Source organism: Empidonax traillii, unplaced genomic scaffold (genome assembly GCF_003031625.1).
Source record: "Empidonax traillii isolate 1590-97213 ecotype Southwest subspecies unplaced genomic scaffold, ASM303162v1 scaffold267:size678996, whole genome shotgun sequence".
Classification (NCBI taxonomy): Eukaryota; Metazoa; Chordata; class Aves; order Passeriformes; family Tyrannidae; genus Empidonax; species Empidonax traillii.
The window spans coordinates 608,904-635,388 of NW_020955460.1; the positions used below are offsets into that span (position 1 = coordinate 608,904).

Below are 26,485 nucleotides of genomic sequence, written 5' to 3' on the forward strand. Positions count from 1 at the left end.
AATCCAAGTCTGTGACTTCTGCTTTTCCCGTGGCCTCAGACCTCGTTGTAGGTCCGAGTCTTGGCGCTGCGAGCACTTCATGTGCATCCCGGTACTTCCTGCTTTTCCCTGGTTTCCTTGCTGGAATTCAGCTAAATCCCTTCTTCTTCTGCAACAGCTTCAGGATCCAGCCTGTCCCTTGTCTTGCTGTGGGCTGGCCCTGGCAGTCCTTCTTGGGATCATTTGCCACGGGTGTTCTCCATCCCCCTGCCACGCTTGGGGCTCCTCCATGTCCCCAGGTGGTTTCTGCTTCGTTGCTCGGAGTGTCCCGTTCCCTGGACCTCTTTCCACGGGCTGCTGCTCCCCTGGGACCTGCCCTCCTCATTGCAGGCTTGAGTTAAGCTGAGGAAGCAAATGGAGGGGGTGGCCTTGCATCTTATCTCCCTCTCTCCTGGACTCTGAGCCCCTCCTGCCTCCCTCCCTCTCCATGTCTGGGATTTGCCCTCACAGTGAAGTCTCAAGAAGAGAGGGAAATTTTCCCACTAACCAGACTGGATTATAGCAGGCAGCCATTGCTTGGAGGAGAGCAGGAGCACCATCCCCCCCTGCTCCCACTGTGCCTGTGGGACCCACACCTCACCCACGGGTTTTCCCCGTGCGCAATTTTCCAGGAAAATTTTTACCTGACCTTTGAACGCTTCTTTGGGATTTGGAGAGCCAGGAGCAGCGCTGGAGTCTGACAGGGCTGCTGGGGGGATGGCCAGGCACCTCCTGCTCCCTCTCTCTGGGCACGTGTCACCCCCCCAGAGCTTGTGGGAAACGCTGTGAGCTCCTCACCCCCAGCCAGGATCTGCACCCCTCACCCTGAGCGGGCTCTGGGGAGAAACCCCAGCTGGAGGCAGCACAAGCTGTGGAACAAATGTACTTCCAAGAGGGGTTGCAATAGCTCCAAAGGTTTATTTGTCTGCTGCCATTTATCAGGTGAGTGACGTGTGGCTCTCTGCTGCTGCAAGGAATCATTAAAGCAAGTCCTCTGCCCCCTTCCCTGAGCTCGAGGGGGCTTTTAGGATTTCTCCACTGCTCCGTGGCAGGAAGATGCTTTGTTTTGTCCCACAAAAGTCCTGGCCCGGGCAGGGATGCCCCTTGCTGGAGGGGTGAGGGGGATAAAGCATTCCCCCATCCTGGAGGCTTAGAGATGTTCCCACTGGGAACAACTGGGGGCTGCTATTTAAATATTAAAGGGCTGAAATATTCAGTTTGAATCCCAGCAGCCGCTGCCCATCCAGCATTGCCTGGGCTTGGCTCTCCTTGTGGTGGCAGCTGGAGGTGGTGGCAAGGCTGGGCTCGTCTGGGGTGGCCACAGAGCCCCAGCTCCTGCTGCTGCCCCGGGACAGGGGCAGGGAGGTGGCAGGGGAGGATCCCCCATCGGGAACAGCTCATCCCCCGGGAGGGGCCAGCCCAGCTCAGCAGTGAGCAAAGCTCTCCTCGGTGGTGTCCCGCAGGTCCAGCCCTGCCAGGGCCGGGGGGTGCTGGCAGGTGAGGTTGTTGTAGGTGTACACGGGCACCTGGGCGTCGTCCCCCTCGGCCACCGACTGCACGAAGCGCGGCACCACGGCCGGCCGCTGCAGGGACAGCTCCCGCAGCCCCTTCAGCGAGCAGTTGCAGTGCCAGTTGTTGCCCCCCAGCCACAGCTGCTCCAGGGCGAAGGGGGGGCACAGGAAGCCCACAGAGAAGGTCTCCAGGGAGTTGTTCCTCAGGCTGAGGTACCGCAGGTTGGCCAGGGGGGAGATGACGGCATTGTCCAGCGACTCCAGCTGGTTGTGGGAAAGGTCAAGCCAGAAGAGTCTCTGGAGCGGGCTGAAGGTATCCTGAGAGATCTCCAGGAGCTGGTTGGAGGACAGGAAGAGGTACTCCAGGTTGCTCAGACCCACGAAGAGCTGTGGCGAGAGGTGGCTCAGCCTGTTGTGCTTGAGGTCGAGCTCCAGGAGCTCGTGCAGTTCACTGAAGCTCTGGTCCTCGATGAGGGAGATGCTGTTGTGCTGCAGGAAGAGCCTCCTCAGGCTGGACAGCCCGGAGAAGGTGTTTGCTCGGATCCTGCCCACGCAGCTGCGCTCCAGGTGGAGGCTGTGCAGCTTGGTGACCCCCTTGAAGACAAAGTCAGGGAGGACCTTGATGCAGTTGTCAGACAAGTGCATCACTGCCACGTTGTACAGCCCCAGGAAGGCCCCGGCCCTGATGTCCTGCAGCTGGTTGTTGTTGAGGCTGAGAACCTCCAGCTGCCCCAGCCCCTCGAAGGTCCTTTCCGCCAGGCTCCGGATCCTGTTGTGCCCCAGCTGCAGCTCCTCCAGGAACTGGAGGTCCTTGAAGGTCCTGGGCCTCAGGCTGGTGATGGAGTTGGTGGACAGGCGGAGGACGTGCAGGCTCAGGAGGCCCAGGAAGGTGTCCTCGTACAGCGAGACGAGCCGGTTGTGGGACAGGTCCAGCCACCGCAGGGCCTTCATGCCCATGAAGGCGCGGGGGGCGATGGCGTTGATCTGGTTGTGGTTCAGGTACAGCTTCTGCAGCTTCTGCAGCTTGACGAAGATGTTGATCTTGATGCCCTTGAGCGCGTTCCCGCTCAGGTCCAGCTCCTTCAGCTCGGTGAGGCTGCAGAAGAGCTGGTGCTGGAGGTAGGGGAGCTTGTTCCCGGCCAGGATCAGCTCCCTCAGGTTGGGCAAGTCGTGGAACACCTTGTCAGGCAGGACCACCAGCGAGTTCCAGCCCAGGTTCAGGTACCAGAGGTTGGAGAGCCCCGCGAACAGCCCTTCCTCCACCTTGCTGAAGTGGTTGTTGTTGAGGCTGAGGGAGACGAGGTTCTGGGTGTGCAGGAAGGTGTGGGGCGCCAGGTGCCTGAGGCGGTTGCGCTCCAGGTGCAGGTGGTAGAGGCTCCTCAGCCCGTGGAAGGCGTGCTGCTCCACACCGGCCAGCTGGCTGCTCTGCAGGTCCAGGAAGTCCAGGGCTGACAGGTTCCTGAAGGCAGCAGCTGGCAGGAGGGTGAAGTTGTTGCCGTCCAGCCACAGGGCCTTGGCGTTGTGGGGCACGTCCTCGGGCAGGCGCGTCAGGTTGCGGGCGCTGCAGAACACGTTGAGCTCCTCGCTGTAGTCGTCCAGGCTGCAGGCACAGGGGCTGGGGCAGCGGGGCGGCTCCGTGTCCCCCTGCTCCTTCGGGGGGTCCCCCCCGGGGGGCTGGGAGGCGGCGGCCAGCAGCACGGCCAGGGGGAGCAGGAGGGGCACGCCTGCTGTGGGGGGTGAGGAAAGGGGCCTCGGTCAGTGCAGGGGCACGGCTGCTCTAGGGGACCCCTTTGGGACCCCCCTGCCGGCTGCCTGCTCTGCTGGAGTTGGGCGGGTGGAGAGGTCGGTGCCAGCCCTTTGCACACGCGGGGCAGCTGCAGCAGTTTCCAGAGACCGGATCCCCTGGGAGAGGGTGCGGGATCACCTCCCACTCCTGCCACAGCTCGGACTCCTCGGGTGCATGGACGCCCAGAATTAACCTCTATACTGCTGTGGCTGCAGCAGCTTCTCCCTTTCATGGGGAAAGGCCCCCCCAGTCCCCTCTCCTCCTTCCTCCCCGACTGCCTCCCCTTAACCTGCTGTTCCTCGGAGCCGGGGGGGTCTCTGTGCTGCAGTCCCTGCCCATCCCTGCAGCCCCCAGCCAGGTTTGGGCTCTGCCCTACAGTGCCTGCAAGTCCCCCAGGCAGCTCGGGGGACCCCCAGAACGTCTAATTAGCAGTGGAGGAGGAGAAGAGCGAAAGGTGAGCGAAGCCCCAGCAGAGTTCGAGCGTGTCCCCCCAGCCCAAGCCCGGCCCAGGGGCAGGTTCCCCAGCCTCACCTTTGCCTGCGCTCATGGCGACGGGCAGGGCAGCTCCTGCTCCCGCTCCCGCTCCGTTCTCCGGCCCCGCCGCCCGCAGGGATGGATGGAGCAACCACCTTGACGCCTGTCCAGCCACCCGGCCGGCCGGGCTTAACCCCACTGCTGCTGGGCTGGGCTTAACCCCACTGCTGCTGGGCTGGGCCGGGCTTAACCCCACTGCTGCTGGGCTGGGCTTAACCCCACTGCTGCTGGGCTGGGCTGGGTTTAACCCCACTGCTGCTGGGCTGGGCTGGGTTTAACCCCACTGCTGCTGGGCAGGGCTGCAATGAGTCCCCGGGACAGCCTGGTCGGGGTTAGTGGCACCGGGACAGACTCCTCGCTGCTCCCCCTGGTCTGTAACTGCCTTTAGGGCAGCTCAGGAAAAGGGCATGGAGTGACATGTCCAGGAATCTGATGGAGTGAGGATGGGGGTCCTGCCAGAGATGGGGTTTGTGTGGGCAGTGAGCGTGGAGGTAGGGATGGAGTAACCTCACAGAGTGACCCATGAATGACCCTTCCCTGGGTGCCTGCCCTGCTCTCATCCCAGGGGTGCCCTGGGATAAGCCCTGGCAGTGGGTCCTCCTGCTGCATCAGGACCCAAACCCCACACCCTGGGGCTTGGAGCATCTGTAGTACACAGGCATTAGAGGTGTGGGGGTCATCCTTGGTGTGAGATGGGCTGGAACACCTGAGGGTTAATGATGATGCAAGTGGAAAATGAGCTGGGAAGTGGGAAAAAGCTCTCTATGTAGCACTAGAAACCTCAGGGCTGAACCCCCAGACCCCTCCCGTGGGTGGAGGTGGTGCTGGAAGCACCACAGGTTTGGCTCAGTGTTTTTGTGCCCAAGGGGAAGCAGAGCCCATCTCCCACCGGTGAGATGGTGACCACGAGAGTCCCCTGGATGGTGATGGTGGATGGTGCTCCAGGGCTGGCAGATCACACTCTGCCCCTGGCAGCTCATCAAAACCACCCTGGGGAGGCTGGTGACCTCCTCCTGTGTCCCTGGGCATTTCCCCACCAGCCTCCAACACGGCTTCTGTGGAATCTTTTACCACTTCCCAGGGAAGAAAGAGAAAGAAAAAGCCCCAGCGAGAGGAGCCTCATGGCCAGTGGCTACTGGATGGAAAAGCCATGACCAACCCTTCCCCATGTCCTGGTAGCTCTGTTCTTCCCTGAAGATGAAGTTTGGCATCATTCACCTTCAGGAACAGGTATCTCCCACCAGTGTTGTTCTTGCCAGCCCTGGTTCCCCCCCGTGCTGGAGGTGGAGCAGGGATGCTCTCCACCCCCATGCCATGGGAGCCTGGCATCTCCCCCAGCTCCATTCCCACCAGGCTGGTTTGGGAGGCAGAGGTGGAACAGGGAAGCTGTCCCCCACCAGTCCCACACCATGGGTACCCCCACCATGCCTGGCATCTCCCCCCCAGCCCCTCAGGCCACATCTCAGCTCTTCACCGCTGAACTCAGGCAGTTCCATGCCCATGGGAAGAGGTGTCGGAGAAAGAGAGACATCCAGGCTCCAGCCTTGCAACACAACTTTCCCACAGGCTCTGCTTTCTCCCTTCCCTTTTGGCCCTGAGTGCCATTCTCCTCCCCCTCTATTTTAATCCTCTCTTCTGGGAATTTATAGATCAGAAGGGAGAAACGCGGGATGGGGATACACTCACCCACTAATAGGCACTGAGCACATATTGACACAAGGTGTAATCAATCTGGGAGCTGAAAAGAGCTGAGCCAGCACAGCTCAGCCAGCCAAAACCCACAAACCTCTGTGGGAAGTTTAAACGAGCCCTGCCTGTGGCTGGAAGCAGGTTGAGCCCTGCCTCCAGCAGCCCTCTCTGGGAAAGTGTCACATGAGATGTGATGGGAAAATAAAGAGGGTCAATAAGCAAATCCCTTCCCAGGGTGGCTGCAGTGCAGGGAGAAGCTGGACCCATCTCCACCTTTAAAGGTCCTTGAGGCATCTGCTCTAGTCCTGTCTCCACCTTTAAACCTCTCTCAGGGCATCTCTTCCTGATGTGTCCCATCACCTGTGGTAGGAGTTGCTGGAACCCAGTGAATGTCAATCCCTTCAGCATCACCATGAGCCCACCTTGAACACCTGGCCCTCCACCTGCCCAGTGTACCACGGCTCCACAGCCACCCTGGGGACCTCGTTTAGGTCCCTACCATGGATGTCCTCCTCCCACCATGTCCCTGGCCAGTGTGGACCTCCCTGCTGGATCCCCCCATCACTTCAGCTTTGACAGATAATCTCCCTGTCCGGGACCAAAGTCTGAGCCTCCTCCCCTGGTTGCCATGGAGAAGGCTGTAATGGTATTAGGAAAAGCAGCAAAATCGTAAAAAAAGTACTTTTTAAACCTATTTAAACTCTTCAGGAATCATTTACCTTCCCCAGCAGCCCTCCCATGCCTGCAGGTCCCTCCCCAGGGAGCTTCCCAGTCCCTGTGTGTGGGAAATGCCACCAGCTGCTCCTGGCTCCCTGTTTTGGCTGAACTGGGAAGGGACTGGTGCTGGTGGCCCTACCAGGTCTGCTGTGGGACCCCAGGAACTCTCTGCTCCATCCCCACCCACCAGGTTGAGTGAGCAGGGACAGCACCAGCTCGGGTTGAGCCCTGAGGGGAGGAGGGATGTGACACGTGGTGTTGTCACAGCTGAGTTAGGGAGTATTTTTAGCAAACCTTGCCAAATATTGTCCCTGTCTGGAGGAGACCATCTCACGTTGCCAGGGCAACCAGCACTCCTGCTCCTCATCCCCAGCCAAAACCGTGCCAGCCCTGGTGCTGCTGCCCAAGAGAGCTGGGATGGGTGACACCAGCACCCCAGAGCTTGTGCCACTCTCCTGGGGACACCAGCAGGGACCAAACCCCAGGAGTGGGGCTTGGCCTGGTGCTCACTGGCCACCCACATTTCTGCCCACCCTGGAGATGGGGACCTGGGAATGGGGGCAAAGGTCCCCGTGGGCATCACCAAGTGTCAGTTCCTGCCCTGCCAGGGGTGCTGGGAAAGTTGGGAAAGGTGCAGGATGCACCAGAGGCTCTCAGGGAAGCCAATTATTACAGCCCTGGTGACCACGTGACACCTCCCCACCAGCCCAGCCTGGCTGGACTGGTTGGACTGGGAGAGGTGAGGACATCCCCAAGGCATGACTCAGAGTGGGCCAGCTGCCAGCAGAGAAAGAGATGGGAAAATTCCCAGACACTGAGATTTGGGGAAAAGAAACCTGAGGAGCAGGAGGTTGGAGGTGCATGGGGACAGGGAATGGCAGGAGAGCCTGTCCCAGCAGTGGCTGCCAGGCCAAAGCTGGATTTGGGGAGTGAACAGAGGGATGGGAGGCAGCCACCTTGCCTAACTCACCTCGGTGACAGTGCTGGTGTGTCAGGAAGGGGGGAGGGTGTTGTCCCTGTCCCAGGTCAGCTCTCCAGGCCTGGTGGGATCTACGCCAGCCCCACAGCAGCTGCTGGGTGGAGGGATCAGCCTGGTCCTCGGGGTTCCTGCTCAGGGGGATGGGCCACACCACCCTCCCCACTGCCTGCTCCTGGGGTCTCCCTGCCTGCCCCACCCCAGCCCTCCTCCTCAGCCCTGTGGGGAAGGACCTGGAGATGCCAGGGGGGTGACAGATGGGACATGAGGCAGCAGTGGGTGCTGGCAGTCCAGCAAACCCAACACCTCCTGGGCTGCAGCACAAGCAGCTTGTTCAGCAGGGCCGAGGAGATGATTCTGCCTCTTGACTCCTCTGGGACACACACACACACATCCAGCATCGGGATCCCAGCACAAGCCAGACCTGGGTGGGTCAGAGCAGGTCCAGAGGGGACCATGGAAAAGATCAGGAGGCTGGAAGAACCTGCCCTGTTCTTCAGGAGGGAGAGCTGTTCCAGCTCCCTCCTCCTCTCCCTTCCCCAGGCTGGGATGGCTGGGGCTGTCCCACCTGGAGAAGACCTTGTGGCAGCCTGGCAAGACATAAGAGCAACAGAGAAGGGCTTTTCCTCAAGACCTGTGGAGACAGGAGAAAGGGTGATGGTTTTAAACTGGGAGGCAGTGGATTTAGACTGGATATAAAAAGAAAATGCGCTGGGGGGGAGATAAGTGGGAACCTGGCCCAGGGGTGCCACGGCTGGGCACCTCTGTGACTCCAGGTGGGTGTCACTGCGGGCTGCTCCCGCCACAACGGGCATTCCCGGTGCTCCAGCCGCGTGCCAGCAGGAACTCGCCGCATCCAGGAGCGAAGGCGAATTCCCTTTGCTGGCGCTGGAAGCCAGATGGAGCCAGTCACTGCTCTAACGCCGTGCCGGGCCCCGCGGGAGGCTCCGGAGCGGGCGGGGGCTGCTCCCCCCACCTTCCCCCTGCTCCCCCCGGGGGTCCCCTCGGGGGCCGAGCGCGGTGTGTGACCCTGACAGGGAGGTGACAACGGGACCGGCCCGGTGGGCTGCGGGCTGCAAACATCCCACCGGTTTCCCCTTGAGCTCCCGTGGGTTTGGGAGCGTTTCTCCATCTTTGTGCTGCATCCCAGGGGAGAGGCTGGTACCTTGGAGTGAAAAACCCTCAGTGCAGAGCTGGCCTTTGGTGGGGTTAACAAAACACAGGCTTTCTGTTTGGTTTCACTCTGGAGCTGGGGTGGAGATCTGGGGCTGCAGTGACACCCTAAAACCTCGTTTCTCAGCCCAAAATTGCTTTTTTGTGGCATTGGCCGGGACAAAACTTGCTTCGTATTCCCAAGCCATGGGGAAAGTGAGCACTGATAGGTTCCTGGTGCCCATAGGACACCTGCCACCAAGGTGGGGTTACATAAATAATGCCGTATTTGTGCATTTTAATTGCCCTCTGGCGTGTGAAACGGGCACCCTGCAGATCAAGGAGCAGCTGGCGGTGCCACCGTGATGGCACGGGCTGTTTGCCCTCCTAAATCGGGTGTCCTGGGGTCTGGGACAGCCTGGGTGCCCATCCCTGGGGTGTACCTGTGGGGCTGAGACCCCTCAGGACACGGCATGTGCCCGGGGAGTGGAGCTGCTGCTCAGCTCCCCCGTGTGCTGAGCCCCCTCTGCCGTGGGCGGGGTGTGAATTTGGCTTTCAGCTCCTCGGTGGGTGTGAAGAGACTGTGAATTCTCATAAGCACTTTCATTACCTTAATAAAATTACTTCAGGTCTGTTAAGTTCTTTCGCTGAAAAATAAGCCATAATTGGACGTTCTGTTGGCTTCTCCTTCCCCCGAGCTCCCAGAATGTTCAGTCCCTGGGTATCACATCCATGGACCTTCATCCAATCCCCCTCGAGGGGCTGCTCCAGCAGTCTGGCCCAGGTTCTGTCAGGATGGCCCCTCTCCCTCCCATCCTCTTGGCTCTGACAGATCCAGAAGAGTTATTCAGAGCTGTGGTCTTTTTTGAACATGAATTGTCAAAGCTTTTCTTCTCTAAAAGACAGATTCTTACCTAAACTCACCCACTCTACAGAAATAGCAGCGATAATAAGCCTGAAATGAGGAGATTAAGAACTGGAATTCATTTTAGACTCATAGAACCATCAAATAGTTTGAGTTGGAAGGGACCTTTAAAGGTCACCTAGTCCATCTAATTTTACCCCTGTTCCAGGTTCTCCAGCATTATTCCACCATGGTCTGCACTCCCTCTTACCCTCACTCTTACCTTGGAGACTCTTCAAGTGCTTTCAGCTTTGCACACACTTGGGATTCGTCCTGTTCCAGCCTGGCTGGTCCCCGTTTGGAGCCATCAGCAGTGTGCAGACCAGCACAACCCACTTTTTGCACTGTCCAGGCTAATCTGGGCTTGTTTCAGTGCATGCTTTGCTTCGAAGTTTAGATTTTGTCCACACAGTATCTCTGATGTGAAGGGATAAACTGGGAAGGGTCTTTTCTGTCACCAGCTTCAGCTTGATCACAGCTCCAAGATCCTGGGACCTTTTGGGTGACTCACTGACATGAGAGGTACAAGGACTGCAGACATCAAGAGAAAGTTGCCCAGCAGCAAGTTAGATGCTGCTGGATGGTTTGGAGCAGATGGCAGGGTTCATGGGTGAATTAATGGGTTAATCAGATCATAGATCATGGAATGGTTTGGATTGGAAGGGACCTCAAAGCTCATCTTGTTCCACTCCCTGCCATGGGCAGGGACACCTTCCACCAGCCCAGGTTGCTCCAAGCCCCGTCCAGCCTGGCCTTGGACACTTCCAGGGATCCAGGGGCAGCCACAGCTTCTCTGGGCAACCTGTGCCAGGGCCTGCCCACCCTCAAAGCCAACAATTCCTTCCCAATATCCCATCTAACCCTGCTCTCTGGCAGTGGGAAGCCCCCTTGTCCTGGCACAATCTGTCCACGGGAAAAGTTGCTCTCCCTCTTTTTTATCAGCCCCCTTTCTGTACTGGAAGATCCCTGCACTGGAGACGGAGCCCACCCCTACAGCCAGCTTTGGGAACAGCCCATAATAGTGTGGGACCTCCTAAATGGCACTACTGGGGGTGTTTCCTGAGCTGCTCATTCCAATACCTGCTGTATGCTGACTTGGGAATACAGAAGCCTTCCCAGAAATGCCATTTCCTCCCCTCTAACAACTCCCAGGGTGGCTGGAATTATTGGTTCCACCTTAAAATCGAGGGGGACGCCACACCCTCCAGTAACCAAAGCTGGTAGCAACAGTGGTTGCTGGACCTCCAGGGAGAAGTTCCTTGGAGATCCTCAGATCCTTCCTTTGCTTTTCAGTTGCTGCCTGCCCCACAGTGTGCTGAGATCCCGGCCTCTGAGCACATGGATCTTGGAATTGTTGGGGGGAACGAGAAGGTAAGTGCTGTGAGAGAGCACGTGCAGCACCTTGCTAAGGAAAAATAGAAGTGTGAAGGTCTGCAACCCCTTCCTGGGTGATGGAACGAGCGCTCTGCCGATGAAATCCTCGCTGCAGGAGGAAAATGGCAGCTGAAAATCCCACCTAGAGTCTGTTCAGGCTCTGAAAAGCCGAGCTCTTGCAGCAGCTCGGTGGGTGGTGGGTGAGTGGCAGGGGGAGGAGGGCTCTGCTGGCACCCCCTGTGGGAGCTGCTCTGTGTCTCCAGGTGCAGCTGCAGGATGGGAACGATGGGATGGACCGGCTTGGAGACCCCCAGGAGGGGGTGAGGCAGGTGGCTGGCTCCAAGGCAGATTTCCCAGCCGGGGTGCTCTTCAGTGAAGAGGAAAAACTGAAGGTAAAACTTTGGGAGTCGGAGAGAACTGAGCTGTGAGGCTGTAAGGGGTCTGTAGATCCACAGTAGAAAATCTGGGGGGAAATTCCTCCTTCTAGAGGGGTGGGTATTGTGCTTAGACATCACGTTGGCCTCAGAATCCATCCATGGCTTTAATTAGGTCCTTTCTTCTCCCAGATTTCCAAAGACCTCGTCGATCTCCAGATAGAGACCAACAAAATGAAGGAGCAGTATGAGACGGAGAACTTTGAACTGAAAAATATGGTATCTAAAAGCTTGGAACAGCCAATTTCTGCCCTGCCAATGCCTTCCTCCAGCAGTCCAGCTCCTCACACACCCATCTTCGCTTTGCTTGGCATGTTCTCTTGGCTCTGCCTAGAGCTCCATTCCCTCCTGACACATCCCAGATGCCATGAAACTCATCTCCCTGTGACTGCTCCTGGTCTCTGCCGCAGTCTAATCCTGCTGCCTTCCCTCTGCAGGTCCTGGCCCTGGAGAGCCGTGTGCGGGAGCTGGAGCTGTGCAGTCAGAAGGTGACGGGGGAACGAGATTCCCTGCGGGAACGCCTGCGAGCCCTGGAGAGCGCTCGGAAGGAGGTGGCACAGGAGTACATCATTCTGAAGAGCAACTACCTGGCCCTCGGGAAAGAGCTGGACCAGGAGGTGAGACAGACTGCAGTGCTCATCCTGGTGTTCCTGGCTCCAGCTCACACTCCTCTGAGGCACAGGCAGCTTGGTGGCTTTGGGTTGTGTATTCGTGTCACAGCTCGGCTCCAGGGAGGCTTGGTTAGAGAATCAGGGAATGGTTTGAACTGAAGGGGCCTCTTAAAAGCCACCCAATTCCATCCCCCTGCCATGGGCAGAGACACCTTCCACCAGCCCAGGTTGCTCCAAGCCCTGTCCAACCTGGCCTTGGACACTTCCAGGGATCCAGGGGCAGCCACAGCTTCTCTGGGCAACCTGTGCCAGGGCCTGCCCACCCTCACAGACAACAATTCCTTCCCAGTATCCCATCTAACCCTGCCCTCTGGCAGTGGGAAGCCATTCCCTGTGTCCTGTCCCTCCATCCCTTGTCCCCAGTCCCTCTCCAGCTCTCCTGGAGCCCCTTTAGGCCCTGCAAGGGGCTCTCAGGTGTCCCTGGAGCCTTCTCTTCTCCAGGTGACCCCCCCCAGCTCTCCCAGCCTGGCTCCAGAGCAGAGGGGCTCCAGCCTTGGAGCATCCCTGTGGGCTCCTCTGGACTCTTTCCAGCAGCTCCATGTCTTTCCTGTGCTGGTTCCCCATATCTGAAGCAGGGGGGTCTCACCTGAGGGGGCAGAGGGGCAGAATCTCCCCCTCCCCTGCTGCCCACACTGTGGGATCAGCCCAGGGCACATGGCCAGGGCACGTCCAGCCCCTCAGCTGTGCCATGGCCTGGGTTTGTTTGCAGAGCTGGGGGTTTGATGTCACACATCCCCCTCCTCGCAGGGTCTGTGCTGTGGGACCCGCTCTGCGCAGCGGGGTGGGCGCTGAGCCCACGCTGACCCGTGTGATCCCGGCCCCGCTGGCACAGCCTCCCCTCCCCGGGCCGGCCCCCTCCCTGCTCTGGGGGTCACGGTGGGGCTGGCCCGGGCACACGGGGCCGCTCCCCCCGCGCTGCCAGCCCGCTTTGTTTCCCTTTTTTTCTGCTTGGCTTGCGCGGGCTGCACGTGAACGGATTGGAGCCGCTCTCATTGCGGGCGGAGGCGGGAAGGGGCCTGGGAGCTTTTAGGCAGACAACTTCATAAAAACACCGAATTCGAGCAACTTTCTGATGGTTCCTTAAAGGATAGTCACCTTCACGATGACTGCTGGCTTAGCAATTATTAACCAGAGTCTTTTGGACCCGGATTTGTGTATTTCTTTGGCAAGGACAGCCACTTCAATAGCCCTTCCTCCCTCTCCTCTCTCCTGCTTCTCCTCCTTTTTAAATTGGATGGAATGACTGACACCCTCCTGCCTCCCTCCTTCCCTCCCCCAGCAGATAGTTTAGCTGGTTCAGCGAAATGACCTGGTTTTCCATGCCCAGCTGTGGTGGGAAGATGTGGAGCTGAGACTAGGCATGTTTGTTTGGCCCAGTCTGTCTGGATGGCCTGCAAAGCTCTGGTAGAGGAGGATATGGGATCACGATCATGCTGTGGGTTAGTGACGCTTGTGAGCTGATCATCTGTCTTCCATGAGCTGAAAAATGGGAATTTCTTACAAGGAGGCAAGTTCAGCTCTCGGAGAGAGGTGAACCCACCCTGTCATCCCACTGCAGCACAAGGCAGAGCTGCTCTGCTCCCTCCTCAGGGAGGAAAAGCTCCATGCTCAGCGCTCTCAGCTGCTTCTTGTCCCCAAGGGGGTGCAGTGTGTTTGTCAAAAATTCGATTTTCAGGTAGCTGACATCTCTAAATGACGGGTTCAGCGAGTTAAGAGGTAATAACACACTGTTTTTCACATGGATCCTGGAATGTTTCAGAGAGGGAAAACACGTGGATTCAGTTCTGTGCCTGGAGAATTATAGAATCATGGAATGGCCTGGGTTGGAAGGGACCTTAAAGCCCATCTCGTTCTACCCTTTGCCATGGGCAGGGACACTTCCACTAAACCAGGTCGCTCCAAGAAGCAGTGGAGCGTGGTCCAGAAGCCAGAGGTGAATTCCTTGGATGTAATCCATATGCTGAGGGGTTTACCCCGATTCCTTGGCTCTGACTACCAGATATCCCTGCCTGAAGCCAGAAAGGCTCCAACTTGGCAGGCTGGGACTTGTCGCGACATGGGCCTCTCGCTCATTATTTTCCCAGTGTGGACTTTCCCAAAGGAAATGGGAAAAAGCAGCCTGCGGTTCTGCCCCCTCCCCTTCCCCGGCGCTCTTCTGGGGAGACAATGAACCTTTTACACATTCCCAATTACAAGTGCTACTTGTGACCTTGCCAATATGTTGTCATGGCTGCTTGGCGCAGAAGCAGCTCCGCCAACTCATTCACGGCCCCTTGGCCGGGAACAGTTGGAGCCTCTGAATTGCCGGGCGCCCCATTGTGCTGGATTCACACACCGCCCCGGGGCTGTCCCGGCCGCAGAGCCGGCCTTGCCCAGCCCTTGGGAAGTGCCTCGCAGAAGATGCCAGTCAGGCACTCGGTGCCTGTTTTCTGACTCGCTGTAAATTCTTCCTTTTCAGGGCTCCGACCTTTCCTCGCTCCCCGTTTCCTTCTCCCTTTGTCCCGCGGCTGCGGCGGCGCTCGGCAGAGGCGACCCCGGTGCCTGCGAGCCGGGTTCCACGCGGGGGTTTTCCCTGGAGCCAGGCCAGGCTCGGGAGCTCGGCGAAGCCCAGCTCAAACCCGGGATTGCCGCTTTTTTTTTTTTTTTTTTTTTTGCTAAACCGGTAGTTGCGCCCCCTTTCCGACCGAGCTGTGGGGGCTGACAGCTGCAGATGGATCGTTCTGGGCTGGGGAACAAGCGGGGCTGGCTCTGCGGAGCTGACAGGTTTCACAGCTGTATATCTCACCTCTTTGTCAGCCTCTTTTCTCCTCGCTCTCCCCCAGCCCACCCTGTGCTATCTTTTGATAAGCTATTCTCTCCACGGATGACTCAGATGACCTCTGCCTCCCATCCTCCCGATTCACTGCCATGGTAACAATTACTCAAGCTTGTCCCCAGTCATAAACCCCATCAAAGCTTTGTTATCTACACAGAAACCCTCCCGGGAGACATGAATTCCCCCAATGTTCCTTCCAGATCACCTGTAAGGGAGCTTTTCTCATTCAGATCCTCTTTATCTTTTGGAAATGTGTCACTTCACACCAGCACCGCTTTGAATCTCGCTGCCTACACGGAGCTGTGGGCTGGCTGCTGCTGGGGGGATGCATCCCAACCACACTGGGATTGTGTCAGTTTGGCCCTTCTCTTGCATCGTGGAGTCCAGCTCTGTTTCAAAGCTGTTCCACGGGGAAAGACGTTCCAGAGGTGCTGGGAGGCTGCACGGAGGGTGCAGGGTTGGAGTGAGGAGAGAGGTGGTAGCAGAGCTGTGCCCAGGGCTGGATCTGAACGTGAGAGAGAGACAGGCAGAGGGATAAGGTAACCCTGCTGCCTGGAAATGCGTTTACTTGAGAACTAGAAAATCACTCTTATCTTTGGACCGGTGCAGATACGACCATAGGAGAGAGAACTAAAATTAGAACTTGCTTTTGGGAGGCCACGGGGGTGCCTGCCTTGTGCACACACCAGGAGCAGCGGGTTATGTGCTGACCAGAGGAGGATTTTCTTTCCTTCTTGTTTGACCTGTCAGGTCAGGAGGAATGAAGAGCTCACCCAAGAGCTCCTCAACCTGGCCAGAGGCAGGATCACCCTTCCTGGCACAGAGAGCACCCACCCACCTGCCATGGCCCATCAATCCTCTGTGGAGCTGGAAAGAGAGAAAGGGAAGGTAAGGAACTGTCTGCCCTTCCACCAGCTCCTTGGACAACAAGGATCTAACAGGCCCTTCTGTCTCTCCTAAAACCAGCCTGAAGACGTAGTTGCCTCTGAACACGAGCGGCAGGAGCTGGAGAGAAATGTGAGTGTGTGGGGCCTGCTGCTGGATCCTTGGGAAGCAGGGGGGGACTGATTCCAACTGTGGCTGGCACCTCCTTGTGCTAACTTGGGTTTTGTGGATCAGCTGATGCCTCGATTCATTTTAAATTCTTTTTTATTTTTAATCTGTGCAGTTGCACAGTGAGGCTGGGATAACTCCAGGTGGGCAGGCAGAGCCGAGGGAGGGCACAGGAGGTGCCCTCTGTCCGTGCCCCGCCAGGGCGAACACAGGCAGGAGTTTAAAAGCCAGCGAGTGCAGAGGACACTTATTCTTGCTCTTACTTGAGAAAGCTGGGGGTGACGAAGCACCCGCAGCTGAGAGCAGGGAGATGCTTCCAGCCTCCTCCCCATCTGCAGCCCCTGAGGAACCAGCCTGGGCTCCACCACCAGCTCCTGCTGGGAATGTGACTCTCAACGTGAGAATTCCCCTCGGGAGGGTGACACGTGTGCACCTCCACGTGCCCTGTCTGCAGATCAGCCTCCGTTTCTGGTGTGCTGCAGGGCACCAGTCCCTTCCAGTTAAACCAGTCCTTTCCCCAGCATGTCACTGCTCACTGGAGCCTCTCCTCACTTCGTCCTCTCTTTGCTTCTGCCTCATCTTCCTCTTTGTTTGTCCCTCAGTTGCTTGGAAACCAGGATCACATAAAAGTGGAGCTTGAAAAGCTGAAGAAAACCCACGACTGGCAGCAGCAGAAGCTGGAGGAGCGAGTGTAAGTGTTGGGGGCACCTTCTGCTTGGCTGGGCATTTATGGGCTTCACTGCAGCTGGATTTGATCCATGGGAGCAGGAGAGGAGGCAACCTGTCTCTGGTGGGGTACAAGGCAGGAATGATAATTCACCCTTGGAAAAAGTGAGACCTGGAAGGAAAACCTGATGTTTTCAAGGCTCTTCAAAGAATCAGCTGTCTGCTTTAAGTTGGTGGTGTTTAGGGACACCTGGGAAATCCACCTTCTGTAACACTCAGCAAACGTGTGACAGCCCAGAGATGAGTCCAGCCCCAGCCCTCACCCCCACAGAAGATCTTCCACTGTCATGGGATGCAGTTGATGTCCTGGGAAAGGCTGCCCCAGCAGGGATGCTGCAGGACTGGACCCTGTGCCTGGGGAGGAGATTCACCTTTGATGGGGAGAGTTCTGTGGTGCTGGCTGATGCACTCTAGGGGATGGGAGCAGCTGCTGGGAGATTTCTGTCATCCCAGTGATTTCCTTCCCAAAGCTGGCTGTGTTGGACCTACAGAGACTCCCAGAATGGCTTGGGTTGGAAAGGACCTTAAACATCATCTCCTTCCACCCCCCTGCCACTTTCCACTAGACCAGGTTGCTCCCAACCCCACCCAACCTGGCCTTGAACACTTCCAGGGATGGGGGGGGGGTGTGTGTGTTAAAATATAACAGATTTTCTTCCCTTGTGTCCAGGCTGGGGCTGGGGAAGGAGCTGCAGGAGGCGAAGGGAGCCATCGGGGACATGCAGCGCAGGCTGGTGGAGCAGTCAGCGGTGAGGATTCCTTCCCCTGCTCCTCCTGGGAGCCACGTGCTATTCCTGAGCTTCCAGGGAGGGATGCCTTGTATCCAGGTACCCTGACACCTCTCCCTCTCCCTCTCCAGGGAGCTTGTCCCACCAAGGTTCTCCTCCCCGTGCCTTTTCCTTCCGCACGTGGTGGAAGGTGCTGCTGGCTCAGGTGGTGGGAGGAATTCTGTTCGCTGATTTTTAGAAAGAGTTGGTGGAATCACTGGGGTGGGGAGGTGGCAAATAACAGAAGGTAGCAGGGGAATTGAGGCTCTAAACATTTCCATCGGACTTCTCTGAAAACTCAGGATCTTCCCGACTCTAGAGAAGCTGAATATCTGGAAAGGAAATCTCCGGTGTATTATGGAGCTTCTCAGTTGCCCCTCCCTGGCTGGAGGATGAGGGCAGCAGTTTTTTTTTGTTTGCTGTGCCCAGGTGCTGCTCACATCCCAGAGCCAGCTGCAGGAGGTGGAGGCAGAGAACTCCCGGCTGCAGCTGCGGCTGAAGGAGCTGAACGAGGAATATCGCTCCCGGCTGGCGCGCTACATCAGGGACGTGGCGGTGGGTACCCCCAGCCCCAGGGGCTCTGCTGACCTGGGGAGTGTCACAGGATCATGAGTCAACTCCTGGCCCTGCACAGACACCCCAACAATCCCACCCTGTCCCTCAGAGCGTTGTCCAAACCCTCCTGGAGCTCTGGCAGCCTTGGGGCTGTGCCCACTGCCCTGGGGAGCCTGTTCAGTGCCAACCACCCTCTGGGGGAAGAACCTTTCCCTGAGATCCACCCTGAGCCTGCCCTGACACAGCTGTTCCCTCAGATCTCTCCATGCTGGCTGCCCTCCTCTTGCAGGCTGCTGCAAATAAATAAGACTAAATAAGTGAATCAGAGGATCTTTCAATCCCAGTTATCTGACCAAGAAAAATCCCAGCAATAAACTCACAGATCATTTTGCAGGGCCATACAGGAAAACTGGGTGCAGAGGTGGGCTGGCTTAGAATCATAGAATGGGTTAGGTTGGAAGGGACCTTAAAGATCATTTCATTCCACCCCCTGCCATGGGCAGGGACACCTTCCACCAGCCCAGGTTGCTCCAAGCCCAGTCCAGCCTGGCCTTGGACACTTCCAGGGCTGGGGCAGCCACAGCTTCTCTGAGGAACCTGCATCAGGGCCTCCCCAACCTCACAGGGAAGAATTCCTTCCCAGTATCCCACCCAACCCTCTGTCAGTGGGAAGCCATTCCCCCTCGATTCCTCTGTCTGTACATTTACAGAACTACATGGACAGCAAATCCAGCCACATGACAGGACACAGCAAAGCCCCAGCTGATCACGCTGCCATGAAGCACTTTGTGGACAACATGCTGAAGGATATCCGGGCTTCCTACAAGTCTCGGGAAGAGCAGCTGGCTCGGGCAGCACGGGGGTACAAGAAACGCATGAAGGACTTGGTGAAGAAGCACCAGAACCTGCTGATTGCCTATGGGTAAGGCTCAGACAGGCCTTGGGCCGCCTCTGCCTTCAGGAGCAAGTGAAGTGCCCCACACATCCACCCCAGTGTCCTAGAGGGAGGCAAATGGGGCTCCCGGGGGGAGCAGGGGATGTGGAGCACACGTTCTCCCTGCTCCTGACAATCCAGGACGGAGGTGCCTCCAGCTGCACGTCAGGGAGCTCTGGACACCGTGGAGCTGCTTTGCACATATGTTTCTCCCACGTAAAATTCAGGGTGAGAGATTGATCCCACGTTGGATGGTGTGGAAATGCAGAGGTACCACAAATAGCTCCACCTCCCAGCCCGTCCCTGCAGTGCTTTCAGCTCCGCTCTCAGCAGCTTGGGCTGTGGGAAGCTGCAGAAATACTTGTGGTATAAAAGCCACAAATAGCTCTAGGACAAGCTCCCCTCAGAAACTCTCCCAGGAATGCTCCCACTTATCCTTTGCAGGTGGCCAGAAACCAGCGGGTCCCAAGGGAACGGTACCTCCAGGAGCAGCAGGACTGCTCAGTGTTGTCACCCAAAAAAAACAACCAGAGACTGACCCCTCTGGCACATTGCAGGCTCCAGCGAGAGCAGATCCGGTCCCTGGGGAGCAGTGCTGTGGATTGTGGCCCTGCTGAGCTCCACTTCTGCATCTCAGACCCAGAGCTGCTCACAAACTCCACCCGGGAGCTGAACCGGTTGCGGGAGGAAAAGGCGAGGCTGGAGATGCAGCTCCAGGAACAGCAAAAGGTGAAGGCTGGGCAGGGAAACGGGGTGGGTGGTGGGGAGAGTCTTGCAGGTGACACTGAGCCCCTTTCTTAGGCGTTCACAGGGTTGTTTAGGTTGGGAAAGCCCTCCAGGATCAAGTCCAGCCATTCCCCCAGCACTGCCAAGGCCACCGCTAAACCACGTTCCCAGGTGCCACATCCACCCTCTCCCTGAGGATTTGCTCTGCCCATGGCACAGGCAGGGAATATTTCAGTCATCTCCCAGTCACAGAATCATGGAATCCCCAAATGACTTGGGTTGGAAAAGACCTTAAAAGCTCATCTTGTTCCTCCATGGGCAGGGACACCTCCCACCGGCCCAGATTGCTCCAAGCCCCATCCAACCTGGCCTTGGACACTTCCAGGGATGGGAGGAACATCCCTTGATTTGCATGGGATGCATTTATTTAAAAAGTTGGAGGATAGGAGATCTAAAACCTTAAGATTCTATGGCACATCATTTCCTTGCCAGGGCAGTGGTGGCTGTGGGAGTGTTGGGGTATGTTGTGCCACTTCTGAGGGGGCTTACAAAAAAGGGGGAGAGTTTTTACAGGGGGAGAGGGTGATAGGGCAAGAGGAACAGATTTAAACTGAAAGAGGAGAGATTTAGATTGGATATTAGGAAGAAATTCTTCCCTATGAGGGTGGGCAGGCCCTGGCACAGGTTGCCCAGAGAAGCTGTGGCTGCCCAGCCCTGGAACTGTCCAAGGCCATGTCAGGGGGCTTGGAGCAACCTGGGCTGGTGGAAAGTGTACCTGCCCGTGGCAGGGGGTGGGACTGGATGAGCTTTGAGGTTCCTTTGAACCCAGCCCATTCCATGACATGATTTCTACGAAGGTGGCAGGATCTGGGATAGCAATGGTTGAATGCTTACGGGAATCCTGCTCTTCTTTTGCCTCCAGAAAAGACTGAAAGAAGCCTCTGCCTCTCCACTGCCTCCAGAGCAGTAAGTGCTGTTTGTCTCAGAGGATATCTCTCATTCCAAACTCTCCTTAATGTGTGCATTGAGGAATCTTTTTTGCTTGCTTGGAGACAGCAATAAACAGGGAGAAAGGAAGCTCCTGGGCCTGCTCTGGGGAGAACAGCTGGCTGTCCCCTCAGCACAGCCCTTCCCGGGGGGAAGAGAGCTGGTCATTTGGGCCTCGATCCAAGAAAGCTCTTAAGCATATATTTGATTTAATCCTGTTTATAGTCCCACTGACCTCTTTAGAAGCTGACATTAAGCATATGCCCAAGTGCTTTGGTGGATCACAACCCGAGAAAGCGCTACGGAACACCACCAGTTTGGGATGGTCCTGTTTCTCCTCCCTCCCAGCGCAGGAGCTGGGCTGGAACCCTTCGGTGCCATCATGCTGATGCCTCCCTGCCTTCCCAACAAGCTCTGGATTTGCTCATTTTTTGATGAGTCTCTTCTCCCTGCTCTATTTTTCTGCTGAAACTCGAACAGCTATAGCTGTGGAGAGCTGGAACAAAGCGTAGGGGAAACCTGAGCTGGGATTTTTCAGCATTTTAAGATGTGGGCACCCAGAAAACACGTCAGGTATTCCATTAGCTGGGTGCCAGCACCGAGGAGTGGGTCAGTGCCAGAGCCACTGCGCTCTGCAAGGGTCTCAGGCACAAGCTCTAATTCCTGCTTCTTGCTTTTATCATAACATCACAGAATGATTTGGGTTGGAATGGATCTTAAAGACCATCTCATTCCACGCCCCCCACGCCGTGGAGGCTTATCAGCTGCATGGACTCCCTGATTATTGTCCCCTTGTCTTCTCACTCCCACGGAATCCCAGCCGGGATCTCCCTGGGCTGGGAAGCTGCAGCCCCAGGAAGGGAGCACAATGCATTCCTCCCTTCACACAGCCCAAATTCCCCGAGCATCAGATGGGACCTGTTATTTTCCTCGCTCAGACTGGGAGGGAGTGGGAAGGGCTTTCCCACGCCGGGCCGAGCAGACAGCTCACCTATCGTGCTCGCTGACCAGAACGGGCTGTGCTCCCAGCGCCAGCCTCTGGCATTGATGGCTCTCTGTTCCCACCAGACTCAGCCCTGCAGTGGCAGGTTCAGGGCTCTCTCTGCACGCACAGAGGCCTCCAACGAGCGAGTGATGATGTGATTTGGACCAGGCCCAGCTGCCCTGGTGGGGAATCCCAAGCTTGGCAGAAGGGCCGTGACTCCCGTGCCTGGGCACAGGGATGGTGCCACATGCCCTGAAGAGGTCTGGGCGTCGGGAGAGGAAAGGATCAAGGGCTGGGCTTCATGGTGGGATGGGCATGAGTTGTGTGAGCTGTGGGTGGGCTGGATTTGATAGCTGGGCATGATCCAAATATGCTCTTCTGTCGTAGGCAGCTGGACGAGGAGGGCTGGGCAGAGGTCCGGAAGCAGCTCCGGGAATTGGCACACACCACCCAGGTAAAGGTCTGGAACAGCCTGTTGGAGTGAAAGCTTATCCCTCACCCACATGCAAGGATGTGCTGCCCTGGGCCTGATGTGCTGCTCCAGGCTGGAGTGGGGAAACTTTCACAGAATCACTGAATATCCCAAGTTGGAAGGGACACCCAAGGATCATCCAGTCCAACTCCTGGCCCTGCACAGACACCCCAGCAATCCCAGCCTGTCCCTGAGAGCACTGTCCAAACACTCCTGGAGCTCTGGCAGCCTTGGGGCCGTGACCACTGCCTGGGGACCACTTTCCATGAAGCCTTGCTGTGGCTTTGGCCTCGGCCCACCAAGTGATGCTGACAAGTCCCAGCAGGTGATGTCTCAAGGCCCTGCTGTCCCTGCTGCTAAAGGAAGGAGAGCAGCCCCTCATCACTCCTGCCTATGTTTCAGAACAAGCATCTTGGAATCTCTATAACAAACTGGGGGTGCCTGTCCCCTGTGCTGGCACTGCTGAGGCACCTCCAGTCCTGGGGTCAGTTTTGGGCCCCTCGTGACAAAAAGGACATTGAGGGGCTGGAGCATGTGCAGAGAGGGAATGGAGCTGGGGAAGGGGCTGGAGCAGCGGGAGCACCAGAGGGAGCTGGGAGAGCTCAGCCTCAGTTTTCTCCCTGTTTTCTCCCTGTTTCTCTGCCCCTCCAGGAGGATCTGGAGCAGGAGAGGAGCCAGCTGCTGACTCGGGCTGTCGTGGCAGAGGAGCAGGTGCTGGAGCTGCAGGAGTACATAGATCAGCATCTTGCCAGGTGAGGTGGTGAGGTCCCCCTGCTCTGCCCTGCGCTCCCAGTTTACCTCCAGGCTCATTGCCAGGGACATCACGGTGCCCACCACACTGCCAGTGCCCGCTGTTGGCACAGCCACAGCACTGCCAGCACGGCTGATGTCCTGCTGCGCCTCCAGCTGTGCAGGCAGCTGCCACCAGCCCTTTTTCCACATGCCCAGCCACATGCCCAGCCTCTCTCCTCGGCTCATCCTGCCCTGGAGCAGGGAGAGCAGCTCCTGGGGCAGGGCCTGTCTGGTGGAGCATGATCCACCTCCCCAGCTGGGAAGTCGGGTCAGGGCTCTCTGCAGAGCCCGTGAACACCTTAGAGATGAAAGGCTGGGGGTTCCCACTTGCCAGGCATGGCTCAGTGCCTGGGGACACTGTGCTGCTTCCCACTGCAGGTACAAGCGGGAGATCCTGCAGCTCAGGAACGCCGAGGGCAGCGAGGGGCCACGTGTGCTCAGTGCCAGGGCAGCTGCTGCTCCCCCCCTGCCCAGGGCCAGGACTGCCAGCCATGATCCATAGCACTCCACGATCCACGGCAGCACCAGCGTGGGGAGGGGCAGGATTCGAAGCAGGAGGTTTGTGTTCTGTGGACTGCCGGGCAAGCACCCTGCCCAGGCTGGGAGCTGCGAAGGAAAGCATGTGGGTGTTCCCCGTCTCGAGTTCACAGCACTAAAACGAGACAAGACAACTGTGTCTCGTCTTTCCTCGCCTATCCCCGGGCTGCAGGAATTCTGCTGTTCCCCGAGCACATCACGGACACGGGCTCAGGTTCCCAGGCAGCTCTTTAATGCCAGGCTGCAGGGACAGGTTCCTGTTCCTGCTGGAACATTTCTGCTGGCTGAGACCTGGACCAGAGCCCGAGGGCTGCTCCTGCCTCGCTCCCCTCCCCTCCCAGCTCCCGTGAGATGGAGCCAAGGCTGGCTCAAGCCACTCTGAGGCTGGACAAAGGAATGAGCTGCTTTTTACTTGTGAGGAGGGGGAGGCCCTAGCACAGGTTGCCCAGAGAAGCTGTGGCTGCCCCTGGATCCCTGGAAGTGTCCAAGGCCAGGCTGGACAGGGCTTGGAGCAACCTGGGCTGGTGGAAGGTGTCCCTGACCATGGCAGGGGGTGGAATGAGATGGGCTTTAAGGTCCCTTCCCACCCAGACCATTCCATGATCTTAAGATTCTGTGGTGGGAAAACCCTTTTTTCCTCTGTGTTTGAGTGGAAAATGGAACGTTACATAGATGAGCGGGGCCAAGCTGATCCTTCAGGGGAGGTGAGCTGGACACACTCCCTCTGTGTTACCTTCTAAGGGATGGTGGAGCAAAGACAAGAGTCCAGGACGGATGGATGCTCTGGGTCCAGGATTGTCCTGCAGCTCAAAGGCGAACCAAAAACCTCAAAGGAACAACCAACCAAATATTTATTTTGAAAAATTAAATAAAGTAGCCAACATATAGAAAGAGCCACTGGAGCTTTAGTCCTTCAATCTTGCGTTAATCACAGGATTTCCTGGTCTGATTTTTTAACTCCCTTGCTTCTCCCAAACTCTTTGGAAAACTGAGTGACTGCCACCCTGCAAGTCCCCAGGACAAATCCTGGCCAAGCACTGCTGTCCTGAGCTGAGCCTAGGGCTGGAGAGGCTCTGACCCTTAATGCCAGGCTTAACGAGGCTGGTGTTAGACTGAGCCTAACGAGGCTGCTGTCAGGTTGGGCTTCCCTGGGCGCTGCTCTGTGCTGCTTGACGCACCTCCTTGATGTCATAGGCCCAGACCTGCTCCAGCCCCTGCCCCAGGGTGCTGCTGGGGGTCCAGGAAGGGAAGGGGAAGCGTCCAGACACCACCCGGGCCCCGTCGGGGAGTTCTGCCAGGAGCTTCGTGGCCAAGGGAGGTTTCTGGGGAGAGAAGAGCCAGGGCCAGGCAACCTTAGGACATGGTCACGTAGTGGCAGTGCCACCAGGGACCACAGGGCAGCTTCTGGGCACAGCCAGCGGGTCCCAAGCAGGTGCATCAAGCATTCAAAGCACAGGGCTGGTGCTGGCTTCGGTGTAAGGCTGGGACTAGGAGTGATGAGCCACAGGACAAGAAGAAACAGCCTCAAGTTGTGCCAGGGGAGGTTTAGATTTGATACTGAGAACACTTCTACACAGAAAGGGTGGCCAGGCCCTGGCACAGCTGCCCAGGGCAGGGGTGGGCTCACCATCCCTGGAGCAGCCCTGTGGATGTGGCACTTGGGGACAGGGGTCAGTGGTGACCTTGGCAGTGCTGGGGGAATGGTTGGACTTGATGATCTCGGGGGGCTTTTCCAAGCTTAACAATTCCATGGTTTTATAAATCCCGGTGCTGCTGAGCACCAAACCACTCGCTCACAGCAATGCCCACTTGGCCTTATTCTGTCCCAGATCCCCCCTCTTTTCCAAGAAAACCCTCCTCGAGCTCCCCCTGAACAACTCAGAATGCGAGGGACCAACTCACCACGCTGGGGGCCAGGAAGACGATCACATTGTTGCAGTCAGAAAGATCCACCTTAAAAGAGCAGGAAAAGGGGAATGAAAGAAGCAACAGGCACAGGGGGAGCAAGGGGAACCATCTAAGCGTCCAAGCCTTATGGATAATCTTCTTCTGAACCTCGGAGGGTGCAAAGATGCCCCAAGACATGTGGGATGGGGATGTGTGGGTGTGAAAGCAGCACCTATTGGAAAACACCTGCCTCCAGCACCATCCCAGAACCACATTCCCTGATGGATTCTCTCCAGTCAGGCTGCGGGTACCTGATGTTAGCCTTAGAAGCTCGTCACCGTGTCAGAAGCACCCAGACCTCTCTCCTCAAAGCCGCCCCAAGAAGGAGCTCTGCCATTCCCCTGGAAAGCAGGGTGGTTTTTCTCTTCCCTGGGGAATCAGCAAGCAGCCACCAGCAAAGCCAGCCTGGAGATGCAGACAGAGCCCTGGCCCTGCCCTGGCACAGCCAGACCCTCGGGACACTGTTACCTTCCACAGATCTTCCTTCAAGAAGGAGACCTTGCCGTGGTACCCGGCCCTCCAGGCGCGGTACTTGGCGAGACACAGCAGCCAGGGATTGAGCTCATAGCCCAGGGCTGGCCTCAGGCCCTGCTTGTAAGCCTCGACCACCTGGAGAGGGAAGAGAGTTGAAACTCAAAGGACCTCAGTGTTGAGTCTGGGGGAGTGATTTGGGGGGCCAGGGGCCGTTGCCCAGCTCCACTCCCTCCCTCCAAGCTGGCTCACGGGCAGGGGGACCTTGGTTCCCAGCACCTTCCAGAGCATGCATTTCCACCCTGCTCCCTGCATGTGATGTCTTCTAGGGCTGTCTAGGATCACATACAACTATCTAGAGCCACCTAGGACCACCTAAGGCTGTCTAGGGCCATCTAGGACTATCTAGGACCACCTAGAACAGTCTAGGACTATAGAGGGCTATTTAGGACAGCTGTCTGTGGCCATTTAGGACTATATAGGGTCATCTAGGGCCATTTAGGACCATCGAGTTTGTTCTGGAACAACCTAGGACCACCCAGGACCCTCTGGTCCCATACCACAGCCAGGAGGACCATCCAGACCCACAGCCCGTGTGTGTGGGTGTCCCATCCACCCTCCCTGCCCTCTGCCCACCCCGGGCACCCCAAAGCCCCCCCCCGAGCCCATCCCCCGAGCCAGCCCTTACGAGCCGTCCATCTCCCGAGCCCAGATCCACCGTCTTGCCCGCGCGTCCCCGCAGCAGGGCCAGGGCGTTCGCCACTTGCCGGGGGCTGGAGGGCTGGTAGGGCACCTGTGGGGGCACAGGGGGGTCAGGGCGGGGGGTCGGGGCGAGGAGGGCGGTGACGGGGGCCGGGGGGGGATGTGGTGTCGGGGGGTACCTGCAGCCGCAGGGGGACGCGGCGAAAGCCGGGCATCAGCACGACCGCCCAGGTGGCCCAGGCGGCCGCCC

General features: G+C 57.6%; 3 protein-coding genes across 9 annotated transcripts; 1 reads left to right on the forward strand and 2 right to left on the reverse strand.

Annotated features, from left to right (window-relative positions):
• On the reverse strand, positions 1 to 3,901 carry IGFALS (insulin like growth factor binding protein acid labile subunit). 2 transcript variants are annotated; one of them, XM_027889582.1, is made up of 2 exons: positions 3,847 to 3,901; positions 1 to 3,256 (listed from the first exon to the last, which is right to left on the reverse strand). In XM_027889582.1, the coding sequence occupies exons 1-2, from the start codon at positions 3,860 to 3,862 to the stop codon at positions 1,443 to 1,445; spliced, it is 1,830 nt and encodes a 609-aa protein (XP_027745383.1). In that variant the 5' UTR covers positions 3,863 to 3,901; the 3' UTR covers positions 1 to 1,442. The 2 variants fall into 2 exon arrangements, with proteins under 2 accessions (XP_027745383.1, XP_027745384.1); XM_027889583.1 differs by having other exon boundaries at positions 1 to 3,253; positions 3,847 to 3,874.
• CCDC78 (coiled-coil domain containing 78) lies at positions 770 to 23,631 on the forward strand. 6 transcript variants are annotated; one of them, XM_027889575.1, is made up of 17 exons: positions 770 to 959; positions 9,079 to 9,167; positions 10,581 to 10,658; positions 10,925 to 11,053; positions 11,228 to 11,314; positions 11,533 to 11,712; positions 15,332 to 15,469; positions 15,548 to 15,598; positions 16,237 to 16,325; positions 17,031 to 17,187; positions 17,557 to 17,682; positions 18,393 to 18,604; positions 19,174 to 19,345; positions 20,265 to 20,308; positions 21,702 to 21,768; positions 22,438 to 22,538; positions 22,957 to 23,630. In XM_027889575.1, the coding sequence occupies exons 2-17, from the start codon at positions 9,090 to 9,092 to the stop codon at positions 23,078 to 23,080; spliced, it is 1,833 nt and encodes a 610-aa protein (XP_027745376.1). In that variant the 5' UTR covers positions 770 to 959; positions 9,079 to 9,089; the 3' UTR covers positions 23,081 to 23,630. The 6 variants fall into 6 exon arrangements, with proteins under 6 accessions (XP_027745376.1, XP_027745379.1, XP_027745378.1 ...); XM_027889578.1 differs by having other exon boundaries at positions 17,031 to 17,109; positions 22,957 to 23,629; XM_027889577.1 differs by lacking the exon at positions 20,265 to 20,308 and having other exon boundaries at positions 22,957 to 23,631.
• A 317-nt stretch (positions 23,632 to 23,948) lies between these two features.
• FAM173A (family with sequence similarity 173 member A) lies at positions 23,949 to 26,479 on the reverse strand. Its single transcript, XM_027889595.1, has 5 exons — positions 26,415 to 26,479; positions 26,222 to 26,326; positions 25,531 to 25,671; positions 25,018 to 25,068; positions 23,949 to 24,437 (listed from the first exon to the last, which is right to left on the reverse strand). Exons 1-5 carry the CDS (start codon positions 26,448 to 26,450, stop codon positions 24,249 to 24,251), a joined length of 522 nt encoding a protein of 173 aa, XP_027745396.1. The 5' UTR covers positions 26,451 to 26,479; the 3' UTR covers positions 23,949 to 24,248.
• Positions 26,480 to 26,485: the final 6 nt, after the last annotated feature.

Excerpts from the sequence above, each read along its gene's own strand:
- CCDC78 (XM_027889575.1), top strand. The coding sequence starts at position 9,090 with ATGTTCAGTCCCTGGGTATCACATCCATGGACCTTCATCCAATCCCCC. Across the intron at positions 11,054-11,227 it reads GTGAAGAGGAAAAACTGAAG|ATTTCCAAAGACCTCGTCGA; the intron begins GTAAAACTTTGG and ends TTCTTCTCCCAG. Across the intron at positions 17,683-18,392 it reads GCTACATCAGGGACGTGGCG|AACTACATGGACAGCAAATC; the intron begins GTGGGTACCCCC and ends GTACATTTACAG.
- FAM173A (XM_027889595.1), bottom strand. The coding sequence starts at position 26,450 with ATGCCCGGCTTTCGCCGCGTCCCCCTGCGGCTGCAG. Across the intron at positions 26,327-26,414 it reads GCGTCCCCCTGCGGCTGCAG|GTGCCCTACCAGCCCTCCAG; the intron begins GTACCCCCCGAC and ends GTGCCCCCACAG. Across the intron at positions 25,672-26,221 it reads GCTCGGGAGATGGACGGCTC|GTGGTCGAGGCTTACAAGCA; the intron begins GTAAGGGCTGGC and ends TTCCCTCTCCAG.